Source organism: Equus caballus, chromosome 11 (assembly GCF_041296265.1).
Source record: "Equus caballus isolate H_3958 breed thoroughbred chromosome 11, TB-T2T, whole genome shotgun sequence".
NCBI lineage: Eukaryota > Metazoa > Chordata > Mammalia > Perissodactyla > Equidae > Equus > Equus caballus.
Window position 1 is genome coordinate 50,418,789 of NC_091694.1, and position 25,244 is coordinate 50,444,032.

General features: G+C 54.6%; 1 protein-coding gene across 11 annotated transcripts; it reads right to left on the minus strand.

Moving 5' to 3' along the window:
• Positions 1–555: 555 nt before the first annotated feature.
• DLG4 (discs large MAGUK scaffold protein 4) lies at positions 556–25,231 on the minus strand. 11 transcript variants are annotated; one of them, XM_070227928.1, is made up of 22 exons: positions 24,873–25,231; positions 23,961–24,059; positions 23,666–23,706; positions 15,004–15,069; positions 11,376–11,429; positions 11,186–11,236; positions 10,878–11,002; positions 10,610–10,779; positions 10,371–10,507; positions 10,079–10,223; positions 6,468–6,763; positions 6,232–6,334; positions 5,985–6,099; positions 4,495–4,671; positions 4,176–4,212; positions 4,055–4,082; positions 3,886–3,933; positions 3,703–3,804; positions 3,183–3,355; positions 2,073–2,182; positions 1,455–1,546; positions 556–1,229 (listed from the first exon to the last, which is right to left on the minus strand). In XM_070227928.1, exons 1-22 carry the CDS (start codon positions 24,937–24,939, stop codon positions 1,123–1,125), a joined length of 2,343 nt encoding a protein of 780 aa, XP_070084029.1. In that variant the 5' UTR covers positions 24,940–25,231; the 3' UTR covers positions 556–1,122. The 11 variants fall into 11 exon arrangements, with proteins under 11 accessions (XP_070084029.1, XP_070084030.1, XP_023509179.1 ...); XM_070227929.1 differs by lacking the exon at positions 24,873–25,231 and adding an exon at positions 24,244–24,401; XM_023653411.2 differs by lacking the exons at positions 23,666–23,706; positions 23,961–24,059; positions 24,873–25,231 and adding an exon at positions 22,552–23,072.
• Positions 25,232–25,244: the final 13 nt, after the last annotated feature.

A 25,244-nucleotide genomic window follows, 5' to 3' on the forward strand; every position in this document is an offset into this window, starting at 1 on the left:
TGGAGACAGCCCAGAGGAGTGGTCAGGGCTGGGCTAAGTTTGCAGGGACCTCTGCAAGGCCGGCCTCCTCTTTCTGAGTCTGTCAGTGACTTTGGAAAGAGCATCCAGCCCTTCCCAGGTCCATTCTTCACCACCAACTCTGCATCTTTGATTTCAGGTTCCCTCCAGAGCCCCTTTCAAGCCACTCTATCCTCTCTGGGTTGGGTTGAAGAAGGATCTGACTTTCCCAGACCCATCCCTAGGCTCCCACCCTGTCTCCCTCCTCACCCAGGTCCCAAATAATCAGGCCACACACTAGGTTTCAAGTATCTGTCTCTTCCTTTCACTCTCTCAAAAGAAAAAATAAATAAATTGCAGAAGGCGGCAGCATTTCCAGTCTTCCCCTGGCTCCCAGACACCCGACCCCCAACCCGTGCCCCCCCACCCTCCCTCCCACAATCCCACTCCCTAGACCCATCCCTCCCTTTTCCCAAAAAGAAAAAAAAAATCCCAGGAAAAAGAAAAAGCCACAGTTAGACCTTCCACTCATGCAAACCAGCAAAGAAAAAAGGTGGGGGCATGTGGAAGGCAGGGGGCCCATAGTGGAGTCCCCCCACTTATCCCCCCAAAAAACCACCTTTGAGAAGAAAAAAAATGGAAAAAATAAATGAGAAATCAAGGGACATGGGGAGTTATGATGGGGGCAGGGGTGACCCCAGACTCTGCCTCAGGAGAGGGTGGAGGCCTGTGGCCCTGCATCCCTGCAGCGGGGTGCTCCTTGAGGGGGGTCCTGACTTCTGGAATGTGTGTGGGAGAAGATGGGGAGGGCAGGTGGCCCCCGGTGGGTTTGTGTGTGCGTTGGGGGCGGGCAGGGGTCAGGGGTCCTAAGGAGCAAGGGCTCAGGACCAGGAGCCTGGCTCCCCCCCAGACCCCAGGTTCCTGGGGTTCAGGAGCCCAGGTCTGGGGTGTGGGGATACATGCAGAGGAGTGTCCCCGCTCCAATGGGCTGGATCCAGTTAGAAAGGAAATAAATAAGAAGGGGTGGGAGGGAGGCTGGGGGCGCGAAGGGCTTGGGCAATTCAGTCCAGACCAAGGGCCCGGGCGATGGAGGCAGGGCGAGTCCAGGCCAAGCCAGGGCAGGAATCAGAGTCTCTCTCGGGCTGGGACCCAGATGTAGGGGCCTGAGAGGTCCTCGATGACACGCTTCACTTTGTGGTAGATCTCCTCAAAGCTGTCGCCCTCCACGATGGCTGGGGGTGGGGTGGAGCAGGGAGTGAGGCAGGCTGTCCAGCCAAGGGGGTAGCACCAGCCCAGACTCAGAGACACCTTTTTCTAATTCTCTAAGCCATGAGCCATGGGGTTGCACCCACCCAAAGTGGGTACCTCTTTCTAAACCGGCCACCCAGTGGGGGTAGCTGTTCTGAATCTGAGCAAAAGTGCCTTGTGTGCTGGCAACGGGCTCGCTGCAGCCTCACCTGAGAAGCACTCTGTGAACTCCTGCTCCAGCTTGGTGGCTCTGTCGAAGGCTTTGCGGGCTTGCTCCTCTGTGATCCGCTTGTTAATCTCTCTGTGGAGAGTGAGAGACGCAGACCTGAGGGTGGGTCCTGCCTTTACCTCCTCCATCCAGGGATGTTAAATTGCAATCAGTATTTTCTTCTTTGGACCACGTAGCAAAAAATACAATTCCCGACATCCTCCAGGGTCACAGATGACCCTCCTCCACCCCCCAGCGCATCCCAACCGGGTGAGGTCACTCCAGGGACCTCTCCAGAGCCTCATCGTTCCAGCCTTCAGCCCCAGTGAAGGGATTCAGACTCTAACTCCCAACAGCCCCAGAGGCCTTTGCTTGCCCCAGCAGGTGTATGCCCCAGGGGCTGCTGGGAGTTGTAGTCCTGCCTAGCCCAAGGCAGGAGAGGAGGGCAGAGGCCTGGGATTCCCTGCATCCTCTGGGTTCCAGCTCTCTGTGCAGATCCCCATCAAGGGCTGCTGGAGCCGCTGTCCAGGGTTCTGAGGGGAAGTTCAACACAGAGGCCCTCTAAGGCCAGGACCACAGGTGCGGGGAACAGAGGGGAGGCCCCTAGGACCATACTCACAGCACATTCTCCAGGGAGCGGGGGCGGATGAAGATGGCGATAGGGTGCAGGTGGGCCGCCTGCAGCCGCCGCACGGCATTGGCCGAGACATCGAGGATGCAGTGCTTCCCCTGGGGGCAGGCAGGGTGGGCGGAGGGGGACAAGCAGGTGGCAGGAAAGGACAGACAGGTGCCAGGATAGGACACAGTACAAAGAAAGGTGGGGAACGGGAGGTTGGCCAAAAGGGAAGTGACATGGATGTCAAAAGACACGTGGGCAGAGAGAGTCAAGACAGGAAGTGGGTATGGACAGAGTGAAAGACAGAGAGAAAAAGGAAAAGGCAGATGGACAGCAAGGGAAGAGGCCAGCACAGGAGGAGGGAAATGGAGGGAAATGGAGGGAAATGGAGGGAATGGAGGGAGGGGTGAGGAACAGCCAAGGAGGGGACCCAACAGACGGGGCAGACCAAGGCAAGAGGGGCCGAGTGGGGTGGGGGTGTGGATGGCGGGAACGGGACAGGTGGAGTGAGAAAGCAAAGGAAAAGAAGGAAGGAAGTAGGATGGAGGGAGGAGGGAGGGGGGGACGGACAGAGGACAGACAGATGGAAGGAACAAGGAGAGACAGATGGGAGGGAGGAGAGGCAGATGGAGAAGGGAGCCGTGGAGGGAGAGAGGGCAGGGTGGGGGGCAGCAGGGCAAAGGAGGTGGCAGAGGAGTGGGAGATGGGAGTGGAGACCCCAGGAGCAGGCAAGGGGGAAGGAGAGCAGGGAGAGGGCGAAAGGGGAGCCAGGCAGAAGGGAGTGACCGAGTTAGGGGAGGCAAAGCCACCAACAGCAAAGCCACAGGAAGAGAGGAGAAATGGGGCAAGGAGGAGGGCAGCAGAGGAGAGAAGGGACAGATGGTGGTGAGAAGTTTGGGGTCAGGAAGTAAGGGAGGGAGGAGCAGGGAGCAGGGTACAAGAATGCAGGCATCAGACAGAGTTGCCCAAGAGGAGGAGAAGGGGGTGGAGGAGCGGAGTGGAGACCCAGCAGGGAAAGAGACAGAGAGAAAGAGAGTTAGAGAGAGCTGGAGAAAAGCCATGGGGTGGGGAGAGGGGAGGAGGAAGAGGACCAGGGTGCCCGCCGGGTCCTACCTGCTCTGCCACCTCTCGCACGGACTGGACGCTGGTTCCATATAGGTGGCTGTTGTACTGGCCGGCCTCAATAAACTTGTGCGCCTGAATGTCCTTCTCCATTTTCTCCCGGGACGACACAAAGTGGTAATCCCGACCATCTATCTCATACTCCCGCTTGGGCCGTGTCGTATCTGCCAGGAAGTCACCCCACCCCCTAAAGATCTAACCACCATCCCTCTAGCTTAAAACCTGCCTACAGCATCAAACCCCCAGAGTGCCCAGCTGGTCCTTCAGTGGAAGGGGGCTACTGAGGAGACCAAGACTGAGGAGGGACAGAACCACCTCTCCCAGCATCCTCTGGGTCCTCCAAGTCTCTGGCCTGGAATGGCTACCACGAAACAGGAGAGTGGCTGAGAAGCACCCCTGCTCTGAGAATCCCTGTGTCCTCCTGTACCCCAAAGCCCGAAAGTGGCTCTGCCTATAGCACATAGGAGCCCTGCCCCCACCTCCCACCTCCATCCAAGGCCCTGGCACTCACGGGGAACACAGGATCCAAATTTGTCGGGGAACTCAGAGAGAAGATCATCGTTGGCACGGTCCTTGGTGGGCCCAAGGATGATGATGGGGCGAGCATAGTGCACTAAGGAGAGAGAGCCGGTTCAGCAGAGAACAGAGCCAGGGAATAGGAGGGGCTGGGGCCAAGGCAGGCGCTGGGGCTCACCTTCCATCTGCGTCACCGTCTCATAGCTCAGAACTGAGTCTTCTCGACCTAGTGAGAGGCAAGGTGTCTGTGAGGGGCTCTGGGATAGGGGACTCCAGGCCCATGTCACCTTCCTGAGGACGTCAAGAGGAACTCAGGGTTCTTCTCACCCCAAACTCACCCTACCTACCCTGTGATCCTGAGCTGGAGCCCCAGTCCTAGGAAGAAAGAGCAGGCCATGTGGGTAGTCAGGAGTTTGGCCCCATGAGACCCCCACTCTCCCACCCAAGCTCAACCCCTCCTCTACCTACCTTGGCCTTTAACCTTGACCACTCCCGTCGCTCAACCCTGTGGGAAACATGGAAGGATGGGGGGTAGGGAAACGCCCAGCAAGGGGCCCTATGGCCCCCATCCCCTAGGCCAGCTGATAACCCCATCTCCCAGCAGCCCCTGGGCTCCTGTGCTCCTAAATGAGATGTCTGCCCCAAAGGCTCATGGGAATCATGGTGCCCAAGAGGGCGCGGGAGACAGACACCCAAGAAGTCAGAGTGCCCTACTGACCACCCATCCTTGGGACCTTGGGAACTTCAGTGCCCGTGGCAGGAAGGCCACAGGCCCTGGGAGCCTCACCGCCGTTTGCTGGGGATAAAGCCGATGTCATCGGTCTCGCTGTCAGAGTGGACCCGCCGTGCCTGCCACCACTCCTCATCACTGGCATCGATTACATGCAGCACATCCCCAAAGCGGAAGCTCAGGGCCTGGCTCAGGAAGCCGCAGTCCTTGGTCTTGTCGTAATCAAACAGGGCCCTAGAGGGCAAGGGGATCATTGGTCAGAGCCTGGCTGAGGACTCCGGACACACTGAGACCCAGCCCAAAGGTTCTGGACAAAGGGTCTACAGCAAAGCACGGGTTGCTGATGGCTTCCCACAGGTGCCACGGATTCTGAGGAACCCAAAAACTGTGTGGGGACCAAAAGCTCTACAATAACTCATCATCGCCACACTATTAACCATCATTCAGTCCATGCCATGTCAGGGATCAGACAGGCTATGGATTCAGTGCAATTTCTAGAGCAAGAGCTAGAACTCCACCCTCCTGAGAAAGCAGTCTGCTATACACGTGCACAACACAGTCACAGAGGGGCCTGGGATCTGCTGAAACTCATAAGAAAAAAAAAAATCACTCTGCAAACTCTGGTTACCCTTATCAGTATCAAGCTCCTGTCAATAAGTCACCACCCCTGGGGTCAGGACAAGGGAAGGAATGACCACTGAGACAGCAAGGATGCAGAGCAGAGCAATGGGACTGGAAAGGCGGAAAGAGACTCCGGGACCATCCAGCCTCATCTGGGGGTCAGCAGCAAACAGCTCTGGGAGCCAACTAGACCCCAACAGGGAGGGAAGGGCCAAGCGAGGCTCTGGTTTGAACCAGGTGTCTGGGTGTACAGTGGTGCCATTCAGTGGGAGAGGAAACACTGATTTGGCAAGACAGAGAGCACGAGACACACGAGAAAGAGAGGAGCTCAGTTTGGGATGTGGCGAGTGGAGAGAGATGCCTGGGGGACACCCTAGTGGACATGTCCAGAAAGCAGATGGCCAGAGCTGCAGCTCCGGACCTCCAGGAGGAGGTCAGGCCCGAGCTGACAGCTCTAAGAGACATCTGCAGGGCAGGGTAGGAAATGAGGCCGTGTGAGTGGACAGAAGCCCAGAGGGAAGGAAGAAAAGAAGGGGGAGGCAGACGCAGAAGACACAGTGCCTGGGAGCAAGAGAGCTGTGGTCCACTATGCCGGAAGGCCCACAGGGACATGCAGGCTGGGGCAATATTCCAAACAGCCGAGAGGCCCCCTGCTCTGCCAGGCATTAACCTCTTAGTTACCAAGCTGTGGGGCAGGCTGCAGAGCCTAGGGGAAGTGCAAGGGTAACCAGGGGCTAGAAGGTGGTAAGGACATGTGAGGCAGAGGCTATTTTCCAATCAACACGGGGAATTTCAAAATGCGAAGCCATACAGCCGAGCCCATGAACACCAGCCGAGTGTCAGGCCTGGGTGGGTTCAGGGGTAGGTTTAGCGGGGTCGGGGCAGGGCACAGAATGAAGAGGAGCCCAGCACGGGAAGCGTCCAACCTGATGTAGAAACCCCTTTTGGGGTTGCTCCGGAGGGAGGCAGTCCCTGAGCCCAGGCTGCTGTTCATGAGCTGTTCCCGAAGATCATGGATCTTGGCCTCGAATCGGCTGTACTCTGAGCAAGGACAAGAAGGTTCCTGAGTTCTAGCCCCATCCTACTGCCACCCTCCCTTGCCCCCGCTGAAGTGAGAGGGCAGAGTTCTCAGGACCACCTTAGCCCACGAGAGGGGGAGCTTCAGGCTGCTACCTTCTGGTTTATACTGAGCGATGATCGTGACTGTCTGACCCGCGTTCTTCAGGGCAATGGCAGCCTGCTCATGGCTGGCGTTGCGGAGGTCAACACCGTTAACCTAGAGAGAGGAGGAGAGGCTGAGTCGCTGGAGGTGGGGACCAGGCTCCAGCCCACCCAAGCCCCTGCCCAAGAGCTCTGGGCTCTGCCTTGAGGGGAGACAGTGGTGTGGGCAGGGGCTGGCCTTCCCTCACCGAGAGGATCTGGTCCCCCTTCCGCAGCTCCCCACTGAGGTCCGCAGGGCCCCCGGCCAGGATAAAGGAGATGAAGATGCCTTCACCGTCCTCGCCACCCACGATGTTGAAGCCGAGGCCTGTGGAGCCCCGATGGATCACAATCCGCCTCGGTTCTCGGGGAATGTCTTCCTCCCCAAGCAGGTCCTTGGCCACTGGGGAGTAGCGCCGAGGGGAAGTGGGGGTCATGGCTGTGGGGTAGTCGGTGCCCAGGTAGCTGCTGTGACTGATCTCATTGTCCAAGTGCTGGGAATAAGCTGAGGAAAGATGTGGGAGAAAGGACGCATGGAGGGAGACAGCACCCACCACCCACCCACCCCCCTTCTCCCTAGGAAACCAAAGAACCAGACTCAGGTGAAGGGGAAGTTATTCTGCCAGAGATACTGGGGTGGGGTGAGGGGGCATCACATCACAGCAACGTCAGGGGCAGGAATTCAAAGGTGCTATCAGGGGTGGGTTCTTCCAGAGGATAACTGATTTAAAGGTTACAGGTCCAAGGTCTGTCAGGACTGTGAAATCAAGGGGAATATTAATATCAGGCTTTTGGGGGTTTTCTTTTGGTTGCTGTGTCTCTCAAATCTCTTAATTTATAAAATTCCTCTTTTTTTTCCTCTCGGCCATTCGTTTGTTGAAAAAACTAGGTCATTTGTCTAACAAGATTTCCCACATCCTATTAGGGAACTTCGAACAGGGAGATCACTGCCTGCATCTGTGTGTGTGAGCAGGGGCCTCTGCCATGTTCCTCCCATAAACTGGTACTTCATCCTAGAGACTTAGTCAGACTCAAGTTCAGTTTTTCGGCACAAATACTTCATAGGTGGAGCTGTGTGCTTCCTACTGTGTCACAACAGGCTGCAGGAACGTCTGTTTGTCTTTGGTAAGATTAGTCAGTAGGTTCAGGTGTGAGCCTGATGCATCCAGCGCACAGCTCCCCAGCAGCCCTGGGCCGAGGAGTTCTAGCCACTGATGATCACCGCCTGGTTCCCATAGCTCACTGGGGACTGGAAAATGGCGATATCCTACTTTTTTTTTTGTTTTTAGGAAGGAGGAGCACTTACTAGTGGGACTTATTATTTTTTTTTAAAGATTGGCACCTGAGCTGACATCTCTTGCCAATCTTTTCAGTTTTTTTCTTCTTCTCCTCAAAGCCCCCCAGTACATAGCTGTATATTCTAGTTGTAGGTCCTTCCATCTCTGCTATGTGGGACGCCGCCTCAGCATGGCTCGATGAGTGGTGCTAGGTCCGCGCCCAAGATCCGAACGGGCAAAACCCCAGGCCACCGAAGCAGAGTGCGCAAACAACCACTTGGCTACCAAGCCAGCCCCGGGACTTCTTCTATAAAAAAGAACTTTCCCATATCAACCATTTGGTTACTCTGAGGTGCAGTCTGTAGAGGAAAGAGATCAAATGCTTCACTCTTTCCCTTTACTTGCCAGTTTTCAGAATGAATGGGTTCCCTAGCAAACTCCAAAGGTACCCAGTTATTCTTAAATATCACCATGATCTCACAGATTTTACTGTATTTTGTTTTGATTGAGCGGCCAGTAGGAGCCCCTCCTGTATCTCTAACATGACCCTAACAGTCTGGGACATCTTCCTTGCCTTCTAGTATGAAAGACGTTACAAGCTCATCTTGTACATTTGTTGCCCAAGATTCGGAATCAGCCCTTTCTACAAGGAGCCAAGGTTCCTTTTGGTAAGTTATGGTATTTAGAAATATTACCATGTGATTTTAACATGTTTTTAGAGTATGATTTCATATTTGGTAGAGACAGTCACACCTCATTATTCTTTTCCAAAAATTTCTTAGCTATTCTCCCAAATGTATTTTTCCAGTTGAACTTTAGAATCAACCTGCCAAGTTCCCAGTGGGGGGGAAAAAAACCTTAAAATTCCAATTAGGATTATATAAAATGTCTAGATTAATTTGGAGAAGGTTGAAATCTTTAGCATATTAAGTTTTTCCATCCAGAAACACAGTGTGACTCTCCATTTCTTCAAGTCTTTTATGTCCTTCAGTAAAGTGTTATCATTTTCTTCACATAAATTTTACAGACTTCTAGTCAAGCTTATATTTCTAAGAATTTTACAGAATACCACAAAAGGGATCTTTTTACCCACTACATTTTCTTATTGTTGGGAAGCTACTAATTCTTGTTATTTATCTTACATATGGCTACATTCTTAACCTTCCATACTATTTCTAAGTTTTTCAGTTAACTCAGATTTTAACCTAGACAGACAATAGTACAATTTACAAATAAGGATAAGTTTGTTTCTCACTTTTCAAATGTAACATCTATTTATTCTTCTTATCTGACTAACACTGCCTGAAATCTCTAAAGCAGTGATTCTCAAGCAGGAGACATATGGCAATGTCTAAAGACATTTCCGGTTGTTCTGACCGGTGGGGAGCAGTACCATTGTCATCTGATAGATAGAGGCAAGGGATGCTGTTAAATATCCTAGAATGCGGGGGCGGCCCGGTGGCGCAGCGGTTAAGTGCCCACGTTCCACTTTGGCGGCCTGGGGTCCACCAGTTCGGATCCTGGGTGCGGACATGGCACCGCTTGGCAAGCCATGCTGTGGTAGGCGTCCCACATATAAAGTGGAGGAAGATGGGCACAGATGTTAGTTCAGGGCCAGGCTTCCTCAGCAAAAAAAAGAGGAGGACGGGCAGTAGTTAGCTCAGGGCTAATCTTTCTCAAAAAAAAAAAAAAAAAAAATCCTAGAATGCACAGAACCCCCCACGACAAAGAATTCTCAGGTCCAAAAATGTCAATAGTACCAATGTTGAGAAACCCTGCTTTAAAGCAATGTAGAAGAACAGAGCAATCAGAGGCATCCTTGCCTGGTTCCTAACTTAATGGACACACACCTAGGATTTTATCGTTATGAAATGTCTGTCATTGGTTTCTGATAACTACTCTTCACCATGTTAAGGAAAAGTCTGTTCCTAGTTCTTTTCATCTGAAAATACATATTGAATTTCCTCAGATGCATTTTCCACATCTGTTTGAAATGATTTTATTTTTCTCCCTTAACTTTTAATACAGTGAATCATATTAAGAGGTTTCCTAACATTGAACCATCTTTAGTTTCCCGAAACAAATCCTACTTTGTGACAGTGTTAGTCCCTTAATACGCTGCTGGCTTTGGTTTGCTGCTACATTATTGCCAACTTCTGTACCTCCATTCAAAAGCAAAATTGGTCTATACTCTCCTTCTTTTACATTATCTTTGTGACCATTTGAATTGGCCTTATAAAATGAAACGTGAAACTTTTTATCTTTTCCTATACTCAGAAAGAGCATAAGAATTATCTATTCCTTGAGGATTTGATAAAATTAGCCATAAAACCACCTGGGCCTTGCGCCTTCTCGGGGAGAGACTGTTGACAATTTTTCCTAGTTCTTCTATTGTGACCGATTTCCATCTATTCTCAAACCACCGAAGTGACAGAGGTTGTGGCTGTTTCATGGGGAGTGTCTGAAGAGGAACAGTCCCCGGGGATGTCAGGAGGGTAACTGGGACGGGTCATGGGGAGCTTTGGGGTTTGGAGGACTCTCACAGGTTGTGATGTCTGGGGGAGCATAGCTGTCACTCAGGTAGGCATTGCTGGGCTTGGCCACCTTTAGGTATACAACATCATACGTGTTCTTCAGGGCTGCCACAGCGTCCTCATGCATGACATCCTCCAGCCCCACACTGTTGACCTGGCGTCAAGGGAAGCAGAAGTCAGACGGAGCCAGAAACAGCCTCAAGACAGATGACTGGGAGGGAGCTGATAAGGAAGCCTAGGCCTGCTCAGGGCCAGTAGGCAAGACCCAAGTGTGGGCTAGAAAAGTGATGGGGGTCCTCACCGCCAGGATCTTGTCTCCAATCTGCAACCTCCCGTCCTTGTGGGCAGCACCCCCTTCAATAATCTTGGTTACATAGATGCTATTATCTCCAGGGATGTGCTGGTTCCCTACACCCCCTGCGATGCTGAAGCCAAGACCTAGATGGAAGGCAGGACAGAGGTGGGTACCCAGGTACCTGGGAAGCAGGCCTTGGAGCAGATGATAGTTGGAATGGAGGTGGCAACATAACGGGATACTACCTTTAGGTCCCTTGATGAGCTTGATCTCCATGAGCTTCTCAGCCGGCGGCTTTCGGCGCATGACGTAGAGGCGGACGATGGAGCCTGCCTCTTTGAGGGCCTCCACCGCAGCTGAGTGGGTCACCTCCCGCACGTCCACTTCATTTACAAACAAGATGCTATCGTTGACCCTGAGGGCAGCAAGGTGGGCCTGAGCCAGGAGCTTCCTGCTGCCCTGGCCCTCCCTTTCGAGGGAACTGGCGTCCTAACCCCTGTCCCCTCTCCCCACCTGAGGCGGCCATCCTGGGCTGCAGCCCCACCGGGAATGATCTTGGTAATGAAAATGGATGGGTCGTCACCGATGTGTGGGTTGTCAGTGCCACCTGCGATGCTGAAGCCCAGACCTGAGTTACCCTGGGCAGAAGGAGAAGAGGGTCAATTCCCCTCACTGCCCACTCTTGGCAAAGTGACTGGGGAGGGGAACTGTGACCAGAGGAGGAAGGGACAGGGTTAAGAGGCTGGCCACCTAGAAAACATAAGCACAGAGAGAAGCACAGACAGGGAGCTTGGGAACCTCAGATGAAGGAGCCTGCTCACCCTTTCCAATGTGATCTCCTCGTATTCCATTTCCCCCTCGGTCCCGTTCACCTGCAACTCCAGCACGGGCCAGAAACACAACAACAGTGAGACAGACACTCCTACCTGAGAACCCACCCCTGCCCTGCTGCTGGGACCCAGCCCAGGCCCCCTTTCCTTCTGCAAAGGCCCCAAAATCTAAACAACTCACATATCCCGGGGCTTCTAGGGTGTCTGTGTTGACAATCACAGGGGGAGAATTGGCCTGTGAGGGGAAAAAGAAGATGAAAAGCTGCCTGAGTCTTGGCTCAAGAGGGAGCCCATAACCAAGAGTCCCTCAGCCTGGCTATCCTTTCAGCCTCTTAACCAAGCCCACTCTGCTACCCTTAGAGTCCCTCAAGGACCCAGCCTCAATCCATATTACATACACACACATGCACATGTGCGTGGACCTAACTCTGCCCAGCCCAGGTCCCCTGCATGTGGAGGGAGGTGTCTGAGAAGCAGGAAGGGAGAGACAGCCAGACGAGGGAGCAGCAGATGGTAAAGAGTGGGGAGGGGGAGGAGGCTGGGGGGGGGGGGGGGGGTAGCTTCTCACCGGATATAACACCACAGAGTGTTACATGCCTTATGTGCTACACATATTCACCCCAGGGCTTGTGTCCACGGGGTCCTGCCCCACTTCCTGCCCAACGCCTGCCCCTATCCGCCCACATACATCCAGATACCTTCATAACCCTCCCTCAGATGTGCCCCTCATCTTCACACACATTTGCCCTAAACGCTGGGCCCTGGGAATCTGGGGTTCCCCCAGATGCAGGGCCCTCCCTCCCTCTCGCCCACTCACCATCCAATCCACCCCTTCCTCTAGGGACCCTGTTGCCTAGCAACGGTATAAGCCCAGGCAAGGCCTGGGGAGACCCACCTCCTGGAGGCCCTGTCGTCAGGACAACGGGAGGGGGAGACGGGGAGTGGCCTAGGCCCGACCAGACACCGAACGCAGACGAGATCCACTAGACCCGCCTCTCCTGCCCTGGGCCCCGCCCCCCGTTAGCCAGGCCGAGAGAAGTCCAGGCTGGAGATGTTTGTGGGCGCAGCGCATCCTGAATAATCTCCCTTCCCCCACCCCTACGCCCCTCACCCTATGCAGTGCAAAGCACGTCAGGAAGGAGGAGTGGTGAAAAACATCCGGGTCCTATCCTCTCATCTACTACTCCCTCCCCACCACTTCATTCGGGAAAGGGTTAAAGTGGGGCGTGCCCAGGTCCCTGACGTCAGTCGCCTAGATGCAGCAGGGTCTCTAGACTCTGGGGTGGGGCCAGCTTTAGGCCGGTCCTAGGGGCTTCCCCAGTTGCCAAGGCAACTGAAGCCACGTCTCCATGGCAATGGAGGGAGGTGGCCAAGAGCCTCCTTCCAGGGTCCCAACGTATCTCCTCCTTAAACAAATACTTATTTGGAGCCTACCAAGCACGAGGCACTCATCACAGAATCCCCAGGCTCCTCATTCTTCCCCTCAAAGGGGTCCCTCCTCTCTCCTACTGCCATTTCTCAATACTGCACATTTCCATTTTCAAGCTCTATAATAGATTTCATACCCATAAATCTATTAACACCATCCTCCGATCCTTCAAATCTCAGCAAATGCTGTTGTCCAACCAATCGCCACTGACTGCCAAAATCTGATCTACATGTCCATCCCCCATCCCAAAGTCTATCCTCAATCCCCATCTCCATCATTGTCTTAGACCCTCCTTCTCCAGGCCCCATCCTTCATCCACTACCTTCATAACATTCCCATCTCTCTCTCGATCCCATCCCACATCCTCTACATCCCTGTCCCACTGTTCAATTTCCATCTTCCACCCCCAGCCTCCATTTTCCATCCACTGCCCTGTCCCTATCCCACCCTCCAGCCCCATCCCTATCAGTCTCCTGCTCTTATCCTCCATCCTAATTTCTGATTCCCCAGAGAGATCAGCACCACTCTCCCTCTTCTCATCCTCAGGCCCTCAAGATTCTATTGCCAAATCACACTCCTTCATTCTCAACCCACTCCCCATCTTCTCTGAAACTTGGGGCTTCTCCTGCCCCCTCAACTCAGGCCTTGTCCTGAGACTTTCCTCCCTCAAGTACAGCCTCCAGCACTCTCTCCTTCCACTTCCTTCTGCTCTTGAGCTCTGGTTCCAAAACTCCCTAGCACTGTACTAACTATGACCTCTCCAGCCTCCCTTCTCTCATCTTCGCCCTCCCCAGTGACTTAATTGCCCCATCTCCCAAAAAGCATCTCGAGTCTTCTTTCCTTCACTCCTTGCAGCCTTGAGTTTCACAGGAATACTCTGCACCATCTCCCCAGCTCCAGGGCCTTACTTTCCTTCTCTCAATCAGTTCAACCTGCTGCCCTGCTTTCACAGTCTCATCCCTGTCAGTCCCTGCCCCGGGACCTTTTACCCTTCTGCTGTCTCTTCATTTTGCTACATGCCAGAGAATGGTCTTTCTCTCCCTCTCCAACTCCTTTCCTGCCACCTCCTTCTCACCCCAGAACCTGCAGCTGCCCCTCCCTGCGTCCTCACCCCTAGGCTCAGAAACCTCATCCCCATCTTCTTGGTGAAATGTCAGCAACCTCCTTCCCCCTTCCCAGGGCATCCTACAAGATCCTGGGATCCCACCCCTAACCCCACAGTGTTCCCCTCAATCTCACAGCTTGCCTAGTGCTCTCTATTCCTCCCCATCCTGTGGGGAAGCGGAATAGAGAGGAAACTGAAAGGGAAGAAGACGGAAAGTGGCCTGGAGAATGGAAGGTCTTAGAAACAAGGTCTCCCCAGGACTGGAGAAGGGAAAACACACTGTGAGCACAGAGAAGAAGGAGAAGGGGAAACAGGTGGTGGTGAATAATAATGGGGGGTGGCAGATAGGGTGCAGAAAGATCTGGGTGGAAGTGAGAGCCCAAGAGTGTGAGAGACGGGAGGCATGAGAAGAAAAGAGAGAAGTGATGAGTAGGGAATGGGGTCACTAGGAGAGGGGGAGCTGGCTGACCAAGGAAAAGGACTGATCAGGTCCAGGAGGGCCTGAGCCAGGGATCAGGGAGAGGAGAAGGAGAGTGCGTGGGAGGAAGACAGAGACAGCATCAAGAACAGCCAGCCAGCAGGAAGGGTAAGGCAGCGAGGAGGGGAGGAAACACAGAAGGGGAGCAAAGGCTAGGCAGGGGATGGAGGCAGAAAGGCCCATGACTGGAAGTCTCAGGCCAGACAGATGGAAAGGGCTGGAGACTCGGGGAATAGAGAGAGCCAGGCCCAGAGGCCGGAAGTGGGGGAGGAGGCGGGGAAGGAACAAGAGCAAATGAGGGCAGCGGGAGCTCTGAACAGAGCTCTGGACACAGAAAACAGAAAAACGGAGGTGGGGGGTGTGAAGGAATGAAGAGGGCTGGGGGTGGGGAGGTACATATCCCAACACACCTGCTCACAGACAGGCAGATGCAGACGCAGACACACACAGACACACATCCTAGCTTTAAGTCCTACACCCACTCCCACTTGCCTGGCCTCCGTTTCTCCTCTGTGGGAACAAGGTGTTTCCACATTCCCAGACGTCCCCTCCCCCCTGGCCTCAAGAGCCCAAGCCCCAGTCCCCCAGTCCCAGCCGCCCTCCACCTACAGCTCTCGCCCTACCGGCCCTTTGAGGGTTGTAGCTCCGAGGCGAGGCTCCGAGGCCGCACTGGGAAGGGGGCCGCCTGAGTCTCCTACCTTGATGGGGGAGAAGTGGGTGTGGCCCACGACCCCATGGACGGCCTCGAGGTGGGACAAGTTCCTCTCCGCCACGTGCACCAGTTCGGGGGCGTTTACCTGGTTGGGGAGGTGGGCCGGGCTGTGCTCCAGAGGGGGCGTGTCTTCATCTTGGTAGCGGTATTTCTGGGGATGGGGACGCAGGCGTCACTGGGGCTGGCCCAGTGCCTCAGGCTCCAGGCTGCCCGCCTGGCGCCTCCTCTTTCCCCAAGCCAGTGCAGTGCGGAAGGCCCTGGGGCCTGACCAGCTCCTCCCCCTCCCTCTCCTCCAGCCCATTGGTTCCCCTCTCTCCAGCCTCCCCACAGCCCCCTCTCCCGCCAAGGGCTCAGCACCTCTCCTCTCTTACCAAATCCCAGCCCCATCCCCCAAGTCCTCCTCCTCCTCACATCCTAGGACCCCTGCGCCCCTCCCAGCACACTCCTTTTTGCAGCGTCCATTTCTTCACCCCTTTTCCAAGCCTTCATCTCCAAGTCCCTCTATCCTTTCAGAGCTCCAGCCCCTCTGACACATGTCCCTCCATTCGCTACATCCATCCCCAACTTCTTTGCTTCCCTCATCATCTCCGTCCCACTTCCCTCATTCCCTTAATCCCACTCCCCATGTTGTAACCTCCCTCTCCATACTGCGGTTGGTGCTTCCACTCTGCATTCCATCCCACCCACACCCCACTTCACTGCCTCAGTCTCCCCACTACTTAAGTGGCTCGCTCTCCAGCACCTTGTATGCCAAGGCAGGGAGCGCAGTCAGGCCCTTCCACTAGCAGGAGCTTAGGATCATCCCCCTAGGCAGGACAAAGCTAAACCCAGCCGGCTCTTCCTCCACTGTCCCTAACAGTTCCCAAGTGGTCAGCAAAGGGGCCACAGGAGTTTAGCCCCACCTCTACAAATGCCCACAGCTAATCGGATATACTAGAAGGGGATGGGGGAGGAAGGGGGAGGAACAGAGGCAGTGGGGCTCGGGAGAGGGGCAGGAATGGGTGCCAGGTTCCAGGTCCCCTGACTGGGGAAGGGATACATGGCTGAGACTTAGAGTGAATTCCTGGTCTCCCTCTGGCCTTTTGGAGCGAAAGACCCAACATGACCCCTGACTCTCTTCCAAACTGATCCCCTACCATCTCAAGGGCCTCCCGTGCTAGCTTAATAGGGACATCAGTAAATGAGATTAACTGGGGGCCAAAGAGAGAGGAAAAGGGCAGCTTGAGACAGCAGTGAAGGGCAGAAACCCTGCCTGGGTCCCCCCACATCTGCCTCTGCCCTCACGCCATTTCCCTCCTCAGGAGCCGTCCCCCACAAAAGCACACCTTCCCCAGCTCCAGGCTCAGCAGAGGAGGAAGTGGGTACCATACGCAGGGCTCCCTCAGGGACTGGAGAAGACAGAATACACTCCCCAGTACACATGTGTAAAAAGAGAAAGCAGGATTTCCCTCTCAAGAAAGTGTCTGAGAAGCTGAGACTACCCCAACATCTGGAGGGCAACAGTTGCAAAACCCAACTGAAGAAAGCTTATCAAGGTCAAGGCCTGATACTACAGTATGATTCTGAAAATTCTGAGAATGGTGAACCAAGGCTGAGGATATAACCCAACTTTGGCTGTGGCTAAGGGTCCAGAAGGAGACTGGGAGGAGGGAAATGGTAGCGGCAACATGAAGACTCTCAAAGCCAGGACACAGAGACAACCAGGATCAAGAGGCACCTTGACACATTTGAAGAGCCTTAAAAGAAGGAAACATAGGGGCTCATCAAGACACACTCTGTTTCCTGCCCCACAGTCTTTGTGAGAGAAACCTGAGCTCCAAGTTTCAATACCACGGGCACAAAAGTCGAAAAGAAGAAAGAGTAGGGGGTACGAGCTAAACAGCCCTCCTCAGACGCTGAGCTGTCTTGGATAAGGAGACTGTTCATTCCACGTCCTGAAAAGGTGGTCTTCAGCCTGGACAGTGCAAGTGCTGAGGGAGGGACAGGGCCCCAGAACTGGGGGGTCCAGGGAGAAGGCGAGGTCTCTCACTTCACAAGGACCCCAATCCCCTGTGTGATAAATGAGGCAGGGCCAAGGGTGGCAGCTGCAAATGTGGAAGTCTGGGGGAGGGTTTGAGCCCAATAGCTCTCCAACTTCACCTCACTTCACAGAGAAAATTCCTGAATCCAATGAAGAAATGTCAGGGTGCATATAAAGAAAATGAAAGCATGGAAAGGGATATTGCATTGTTTATTCTAGAGAGGAAATAAAGGTAAATTTTTATCACAGTGAGACTGCAGAGACCTCTCCCTGCCCCACCCCCATGAGGGGGGGCATCTAGGACTGAGGAAAAGGCTCTCACGGGATGGGAGACCAGGTGAGGGAAATGGGTAACAAGGAAAGGGTACCAAACCTCCCAGAGAGCTGAAGGAGATTAGGGCCTATGTTCAGTCCTTGGCAATTTTTAAAGTACATGTAGTAAGGGAAAAAAAGGAAAAATGTCTGGAGGGGTGGGGGTGGCAGAGTATTTCTGAAACTGCAAACCGGAAGGTGTGGGTCGGGGTCAGCACCTGGCAGTCCCTGATTACATGACAACTAAAGCAGGGCAGGCAGGAAAGGAGGATCCCCTCTTGTAACCTACTGGGACTCTGGGCCCGGACACGCGACAGCTCGCATGCTATTGGGACCAACTCTGACCCCCAATGCATTAGGGCATAAGACAAGTAAAAGGCCTGGGGGGTCGCTGTAGTTCCTTTTCCCTTGGTCCCCTCATCACCGGAGCCCCAGTTACACAGAATGACCTGGAACCGGGAGTTGCACCCCGAAAATAGAGGGGTGTGAGTGAAAGTGGATGATAAGAGGGGCGACCCACTGCACCTGTCCGCGAGACACTGCAACCCAGAGACCCCGCGCCAAGCAGAAGAGCGACAGCACTTGAAGCTTGCACCCCGAGATTTGGGGGGTGTGGGAAGAGGGGAGCGGGGCCGGAGCCCGTACCGCGGCACGTACCACGCAGAGACACATGGAGGCGAATCTGTTCCGAGCCGACATGGAGAAGGGGAGGGGGACTGAGGGGGGGGGGTGGGAGAGCAAGGGTCCCGGGGTTGGGGGAGGGGGAGGGGCAGAGGGGCGGGGGCTGCGGCGGCCGCGGCGAGTGGAGGGAGGCTGCGGCCGGAGGGGGGGGGGGGACGGCGCCTGCGCAGTGCGGGAGAGCGTCACGATAGGACAGAAGGGGTGAGGGGAGACCCTCTTAGCCACCAACTTCCCAGGTTCCAGCTGTTTCTCTGTGGACTTCACCGTCCACAGGATACTCCTATTCCGACTCCTCTACAAATAAGGACACTCCTAATATTTACCAATTTATCTCTCTGGTTCTCAAGGATCCCTTATTCCACCCACTATCCCTCTCCTAAAATCAACAGGCCCCTATTCCAAAACCTCACTGGACCGGTCATCACAACTGGACCCCCAGGGTGCAGGGAAGGAAGCAGCACTTCTCTCTCACTTCTGCAGGACGCCCGAGGGATCTAAATTACCTCCCACAAGCCCCTCCCCCAAGATTGTTAATGTGGATAGCATACCCTCAGATGCCAAGACATCTCGTATTCTAACCAGTAGTCCGGTCCCACCTGATAGCCAGAAAATGCTTTTCAAGAATTTAAGGACCACAGATCCTTGTTGTGCCCTCAAATTAATCTACCCTTTAAATCCTCCCTTTTAAAATCATATCTATCCCTCAATACCCTAACAGAGACCTTGAAATTAGTGCAAATATTACCCTTGTTCTAATGTAAACATCCAAATAAGCAGTCCTCAAATTCGTTTGGGGTCCCCTGTCCAAAGCCCTGAATCTACCCATGACTTTCTAACATACCAGTCCTCAATACCACCAGACCCCAATTTCAGGGAGTATATAATGTACCTTAAAGCTGACCCAATTCGATAGCAACCTCTACAATTTATTCCCAAACCCTTAAATTAAAGCATATTTCCCTATTCCTTTTCTTTATCCCTCAAGTTCACACATTACTCCCTTTTCTGACTTCCAACTTTGTTGGAAGATCGCTCCCAAATATATCCATCTCCCCCACACCCAAGTCTCAAAAAATATTCTCAAAGTCAGATCTGGCCTGCAATTTGCAGTAACCCACAAATCTTCCAGAACATCCCAAAATGACTGTCTCAGCGCTCTTCATGGGCTTCCATTTTCTCTCAAACAACTGAACCTGAAAGCATCTCTTCCAAATATTCTCCCATTGAACGCCCACCCTTCCAACTCTTAAAGCCCAGTGAGCAGTCTCCTCAAATCTGCTTCTCTGGCTTCTCTAAAATGTCCACACAAGGCAGAGGAACAGACTTCCCCAGAATCTCGCCTATGCCCCCTCTCTTCCCGTTGATCGGAATCTGTTAGATACGCCCCCAAAATGACCCTCAGTGACCTAGTTTCATATCTACAGAGAATGCTTGGATCCTCAGAGGGAGCCAGTGTGGAAGAGGCTGGACTCGAAATTCCTTCTAGAATAGAAAATGCACAGGCCCTAGTTCTCCACCAGCAGGCGCTATAGCCCACTAAGACCCTCCTCCATCCCCCATTTCCTTTTCCCTCCATTTTCCGTTTCCCCGTTGCCTGGCAACGCAGCAATCAAGGACTTTGCTGTCGCCTAGCAACCGTCTCCCTGGAACATAGAGCTGAGGTAGGAGGTTGTGCTCTGATGAAATCTGAACAGTCCTCCATCTTAGGAAAATTGAGACGTCAGATCGCCCAACCCCCGGATTCTCCTTTCCAAAGACCCTCGCGCCCCGCAGTGACTTAGACAACAGCCCCGCGAACCCTGTCTCCTTTGGGCACATGGGACCACGCCACGCCCCTGCCGAGTCAGCCCCACCCTCATTTCAGTCAGGTTACCAAGCCCTAAGGCCCCGCCCCTTTTCGAAGATTGTCGCCCGCCTCCCTCGATAGAGTAAGCCAGACCCCGCCCACTTGCCTTCAGGAGACCACGCCTCCGTCCACTTCCCGCCCATTCGCTCCCCCGGCCTCGCCCACACTGTCCCTTCGCCACGCCCCTGTCGGCCAATGAATGAGGCTGCTGGCCACACTGCCCCGCCCCCAGCATCTTAGCTTTGCCCAATGAGGACCACCCGGAGGGTTTAACCGCTTCGCCTCCGGGGCTCTGGCCAAACACCCCTGGTCTTTCCCCACTTTTCCCCCCTCCCCCACTTGTTCTGCTCCGCCCTCCGCCACCCGCGCCCGGCCCTCAAGTTCGCCACGCAACTTCAGTCGTCGCCGGTTACCATGGCAACGGCGGCAGCAGCGCGGGGAGAAGGGGGAGGGACGGGGGCGGAGTGGGAGCAAGATGCTCAGAGAGAGAGACACAGGTAGAGACAGGCACAGAGTAAGACTAAGTGATAGCTATAAAGGCAGAGTTAGCGCCAAGCACAGGGCCTGGCACATGGTAGGCATTCAATAAATGTTCCTTAAATCACTGCGGCAGGAGTCTAAATATAGGCAATGAAAGATGGAGGACTCGCAGACGGAGCTGGGAAGCTCAACGACCGCAAAGCCTGTGCACCCCCTTCGCCACCCAGCATTTTTGGGGGAACAAGTGCCATGTGCCCCCTGCTGGATCCTCCTGGGCTACCCTTTGCTGCCCTGAATAGAGATGAACCACAACTCCCAACAGCCCCACGGCCAGCAGCCCTCTAACACTGAGGCATCTTGTGCCTCAAGGCCTTGTGGGAGTTGGAGTCCCCCCTCATCCGAGACCGACAAGTTTTCTGGCCAAGGAATGTGGTAAGCCTGGGTCTCCATGCCTCTGTAAAACCCTAAATGCATGATCCTCTCTGCACAAGGCTTCTTCCTTCAGGGATGCTCAACACTGGGCTCCATCAAAGAAGTAGGAGTCTGGAAAGGAGATGCATAAGCCCCCCTCCCAGAATAGCTGCCAGTGCAGGCAAGCCCCTCACCCTCACTCTCATGTGTTGGAAGCAGAGCCCACACATTCCAACTGGCTCTCTGTGTACAGCTGTACACAGGGGACCACAGCCAGGAAGCCTAAGGTCAAGGGGTAGGTTAAGGGCAGGAGAAAGGTGGAGCAGAGGATCAGACAGACATTAAAGGAGACCAGGCCAGAGAAACCGAGGCACAAAAATCCACTGAAACTACAGGGGCTGAGGGCAAGAAGCAGCATGGGAGAAAACCCAAAGCCCACAGAACAGGGACAAGCAAGCAGCCCTGGAGACAGGGTGGGGGCTCCAAACCAAAAGGTCCTCAGCCCCCAATCTCTTCCATCCATGCTCACATGTGCACAACGCATGTGTACACACATGTGTGAGGTTGTGGCAGGAAACATGTGTGTCCTCAGCTCCCTCCCCTGAGAAGCTGCAGCTCCCACTAAATATAACCCCCTCCCCAGCCTGTGACTCACCCGGACCCCGCCTCCCCGGCCCCCACTTCCTGTCCCACCCCCCAGCCCCCAGCTGCCTGCCACCCGCCCAAGCCTCCCTCCACACACCAGGCATCCAGCTTTCCAGTCCCAGAGTCTCACAGCCAAGATCTAGGTATTCTGCATCCCACCAGGAGCTTGCTTTCGCTCTCCATCCAAGCTCTTCTGCCCTTTCCAGGCTGCAACCACAAGGCCACCCTTGTACAGATCCCCACTGCTGCCAGCCCTGCCTTCCTCCTACTCCTTTTCACCCCAGTAACCTTAATTCCAGGTGTCCCCCCTACCTTGATCCCAAGTGTCAGGGGTAGTAACAGGAACATTCCCCTGCATCTGCTTTTCTCCCTCTTTCTCACCAGGGGTAGATGCAGTGTAGGAGGGGATGGGGATACAAGGTACCTGCCTGGGCCACCCCCAAATTTTGCACCACCCACCTGGTTCCCCTCCTTGAATCCCCTCTCTCAAAACGTCTCATCTTCCTCCTCAGAAGCTGGCAACCTCAGCTGCTGCAACCTTCTACCTCCCATGGGAGTACCCCAAATCCTAACCTCACCTGGTCCATTCCCTCAGGTGATCCTATGTCAGGTTCCAGCCCTCTGACAACTCCCAACTAGCCCCATTCCACATGATCAAAGCCTAAATTAACAGTTCCCACAAATTGAGAGAGGATCCCCAAATGTATCTACCATGAGACGCTTGTTCCATAGCCTCAAGGCCCACCCCTTCCCTGCCAGCTGACACCCCCAGGCCAGTCAGGCACTCCCAACCAATAACCTTTACCCGAAAGCCAGGAGCCCCCTGACATTAGACAAGCCACCTGGAAGCCACCTTGTCTCCCAGGGGGAAAGAGGACCCCCACCCCATGTAGTCCACCTAACATACAGGAGCAGGACTCCCATGTGAGCCAGGCTTCTTCTTAAATAAGTCTCCCTCAAACATCATTGGTGAACCCCCAAAACCACCAGACCTCCCTAAGCCACAGAATACACCAAATTTTCCATTTCTCTACAGGTACAAAGGGATCACTCCAGGGGCACCTGTGGCCAAACCCAGCGTTTTCTCAGAATGTGAACCCCAAAACTAAATTATGACCCCCCCAGATACATCTTCTGATGCTCTCACTCCAGGGCGCCTGGGCCCAGGTTAGGCCTGCCTAACCCCTCCCCACAAACTCATACCCTCCCCGCAGTTTACAGCCCCCCATCATGCTTACCTTGGTTGTCACTATACAGAGACAGTCCATGTTGGGGGGCCTGGCCGCGGCGGCGGGTAAGGGGCTCTGACTTCATCGGAGTTTCCTTCCTCCCCTCCGTGGGTTCTCACCCCTCCCCCCTCCGCACCCCACTTTTGCAGGGGGAGCCAGGATGGGGGGAGGGGTGAGAGGGGAAAGAGGGGGTTGGAGAAGGGAAGGGTAGGAGAGCGTGGGAGGGAGAGGAAGGGGGCCCTAAAGGGGGTCCCCAGAGGAGGGGAGGGGGCTCGGGGAGCACACCCCGATTCTCAGGAGGGGCGGGGGCACCGGGGGCTGGCAGCCCCGGAGTTCGGGGGCTGGGGCATGAGCTGAGGTGGGGGAGGGGAACTGGATTTCGGGGAGCCCCGGGGTAGGGGGGGGTCTTGCCTAAGGGCCAGGGGCTAGGGGCCGTGGCGGGGGGAGTGGGGTGGGGGGGTCGGAGGCGGCAGCGGCCGAGGGAGCCGTGGAGCCGAGGAGGGAAGGGGAGAGAGGAGGAGAGAGGAAGCAGGGGGAGGGAGGGAGGGAGCGAGGAGCGAGAATGGGGGGGTGCCTTGGCAGAGTTAACTCCTTCAGTGCTGGCTGGAACCCGGATAATGGGAGAGGAGCTAGAAGCAGGAGCCGAGAGGCCCTGAGGCAAACATGGAACCCTGGCCAGCCACCAGCAACACAGCAGAGAGATGAGGATGGTTTCATTTCTTAGAGGAAGCACCCAGAGTTGGGCTGGGAACACCCATGGTTGTTTAAACACTGGAGAGAGCCAATGGTAGGGGGCAGGGGATGAGGGAGGGGCTGGCAGGAGGGAATCCCTGGGGACCTAGTTCTCCCTTGGGATTCACAGGAGGGAGCCTGAAAAGTAATTATGTCCTGGACTCTTATTGCCTGAAATTGGGGCAGGCAAAGAAAAGGGGGAAGCAAGAGGGAGAAAGGGCTACAGGACTGGAGAGAGTGCATTCTGCATGCCCCTGACTCAGGATTTCATCCCCAGGGCCCCCACGTCTCAGTTAAATATTAGCAGTACTTCTCTCAGTACTTTGCTCCAGCCCTGCCTGCTCCCTCAGGAAGTTAGCACTCCCCCCCGCCCCCCCACTCACCCGCTTACCTGACTCTCTGAGATGGAAGCCTCATAATAGTCCAGGATATCTGTCACAGGAACAAAACTGAGTTGCCCTCCCCCAACCCCTGCCGCCCTGGCCACCCCTGCCATCATTTGCCTCCGTCTGTCTGCTAAGGGCTCCTCTAGATGATGAACACTGTTGGGATGACCCCTGCATGGGGTGCCTGCTTGGACCAAATGATCTCCAGGCTCTCAACCAGCCCCCAAGTTGGATAATTGCCCTCACAGGTCCAGGTCAGTCCTTTCCACCACTGCCCCTCAGAAAATTGGGGCTACTCACCCAGCAAGGCCTGGAAGAGGTCACTGTGCAGCACTGTGAGGAGAGGGGGTGCCCATCGCAATAGCGGGGGGGCCAGGAGCCAGAGGGCTGACCTGGGAGCTGGTGAAATGGAAATGAGGGAGGATTGGGACAAGGAAGAGTCAAATAAACCAGCACACTCACCTCATCTTTCCCCAGCCTTTGCCCTTTCACCTCAGACTCTATGGAAAGGTTTGGGGAGAAGGAGTCCCAGCTGCCCACTCTGCCCCCAGGCCTCTCCTCTGCAAGGACTCCTGTTTTTCACCTCTTGGTCTCTCGGACATCTCTCTCTTCTCTCACTTTAATCTCCCTAATCCGCCAGGATTGGAGCTGAGCTGACTTCTCCTCACCCAATTCCAGCTGTTCAGTAAAGTAGGCAGTCTCTGAACCCATCCGCTGTCCCATTCTTCCCCAGGCACCCCCACCCCGACCTTGCTCCACACACCCTGACCCCTCTCCCCACAGCCGGGTATGACTTAGCTACACTTTCCCGAGGGAATGGGGAAGAGGGTCAGTACCAAGGAGGCTCCTGCTGCAAAAAGAAAGGAAGCTGAGCCCGGCTCTCTCCTCCTGGGCCTGTCCCCAGTAGGAATGACAGAAAGAGGGGTAGAAATGACCTAGGACTTCTTGAGCCAGGGCTACAGAAGTGTAGGGGAGGAGAGAACATGAGAATTCCTACACTTCCCCTCAGGCCTGGGAAGAATGTCTGTTCAGAGGTCTAGCCTGAGTACATGGTCTCAGGAAAGAACAGAGGGCAGAGAAAGACAGATGTTCAGGAAGACCTCAGAGGCCCTAACAGGGAGGCAGTGAACCCCGAGGGTTCTTCCTACTGTGAAAATGTAGGCGTTTCCAGAGTTAGTGACACCTCCTAAGTCTCAGAATACGCCACCTCACCAGTTCCTTTCCTTTTGTGTTGATGGAGACAGATTTCACGAAAGACCCCGAAGAATCGTCTTTCCATGCCTGTGCCTCCGGCATCTATCTTACACTTCTCTCTTCCCACTTGTCCCTTCTAACTCCACCTTGGAAGTCCTCCCTTCAGTCTACCCTCCATCCCTCTGGCTGCAGCTGCCTAAGCTCCTCCCTCTTCCATCCCAGCCTATCTTAACACCCCTTCCAAAGGCTGCACTCTAGTTCCGACAGGCGGAATGAAGAAGTTTGGGGGAGACAAGGGACGTTTGGAGATCATCCTAGGTAAACCAGAATGAAGGGACTGGGGGGGGGGGGGGGGGGGGGACGCGCTACGGAACTACAGCTCCCAGCATG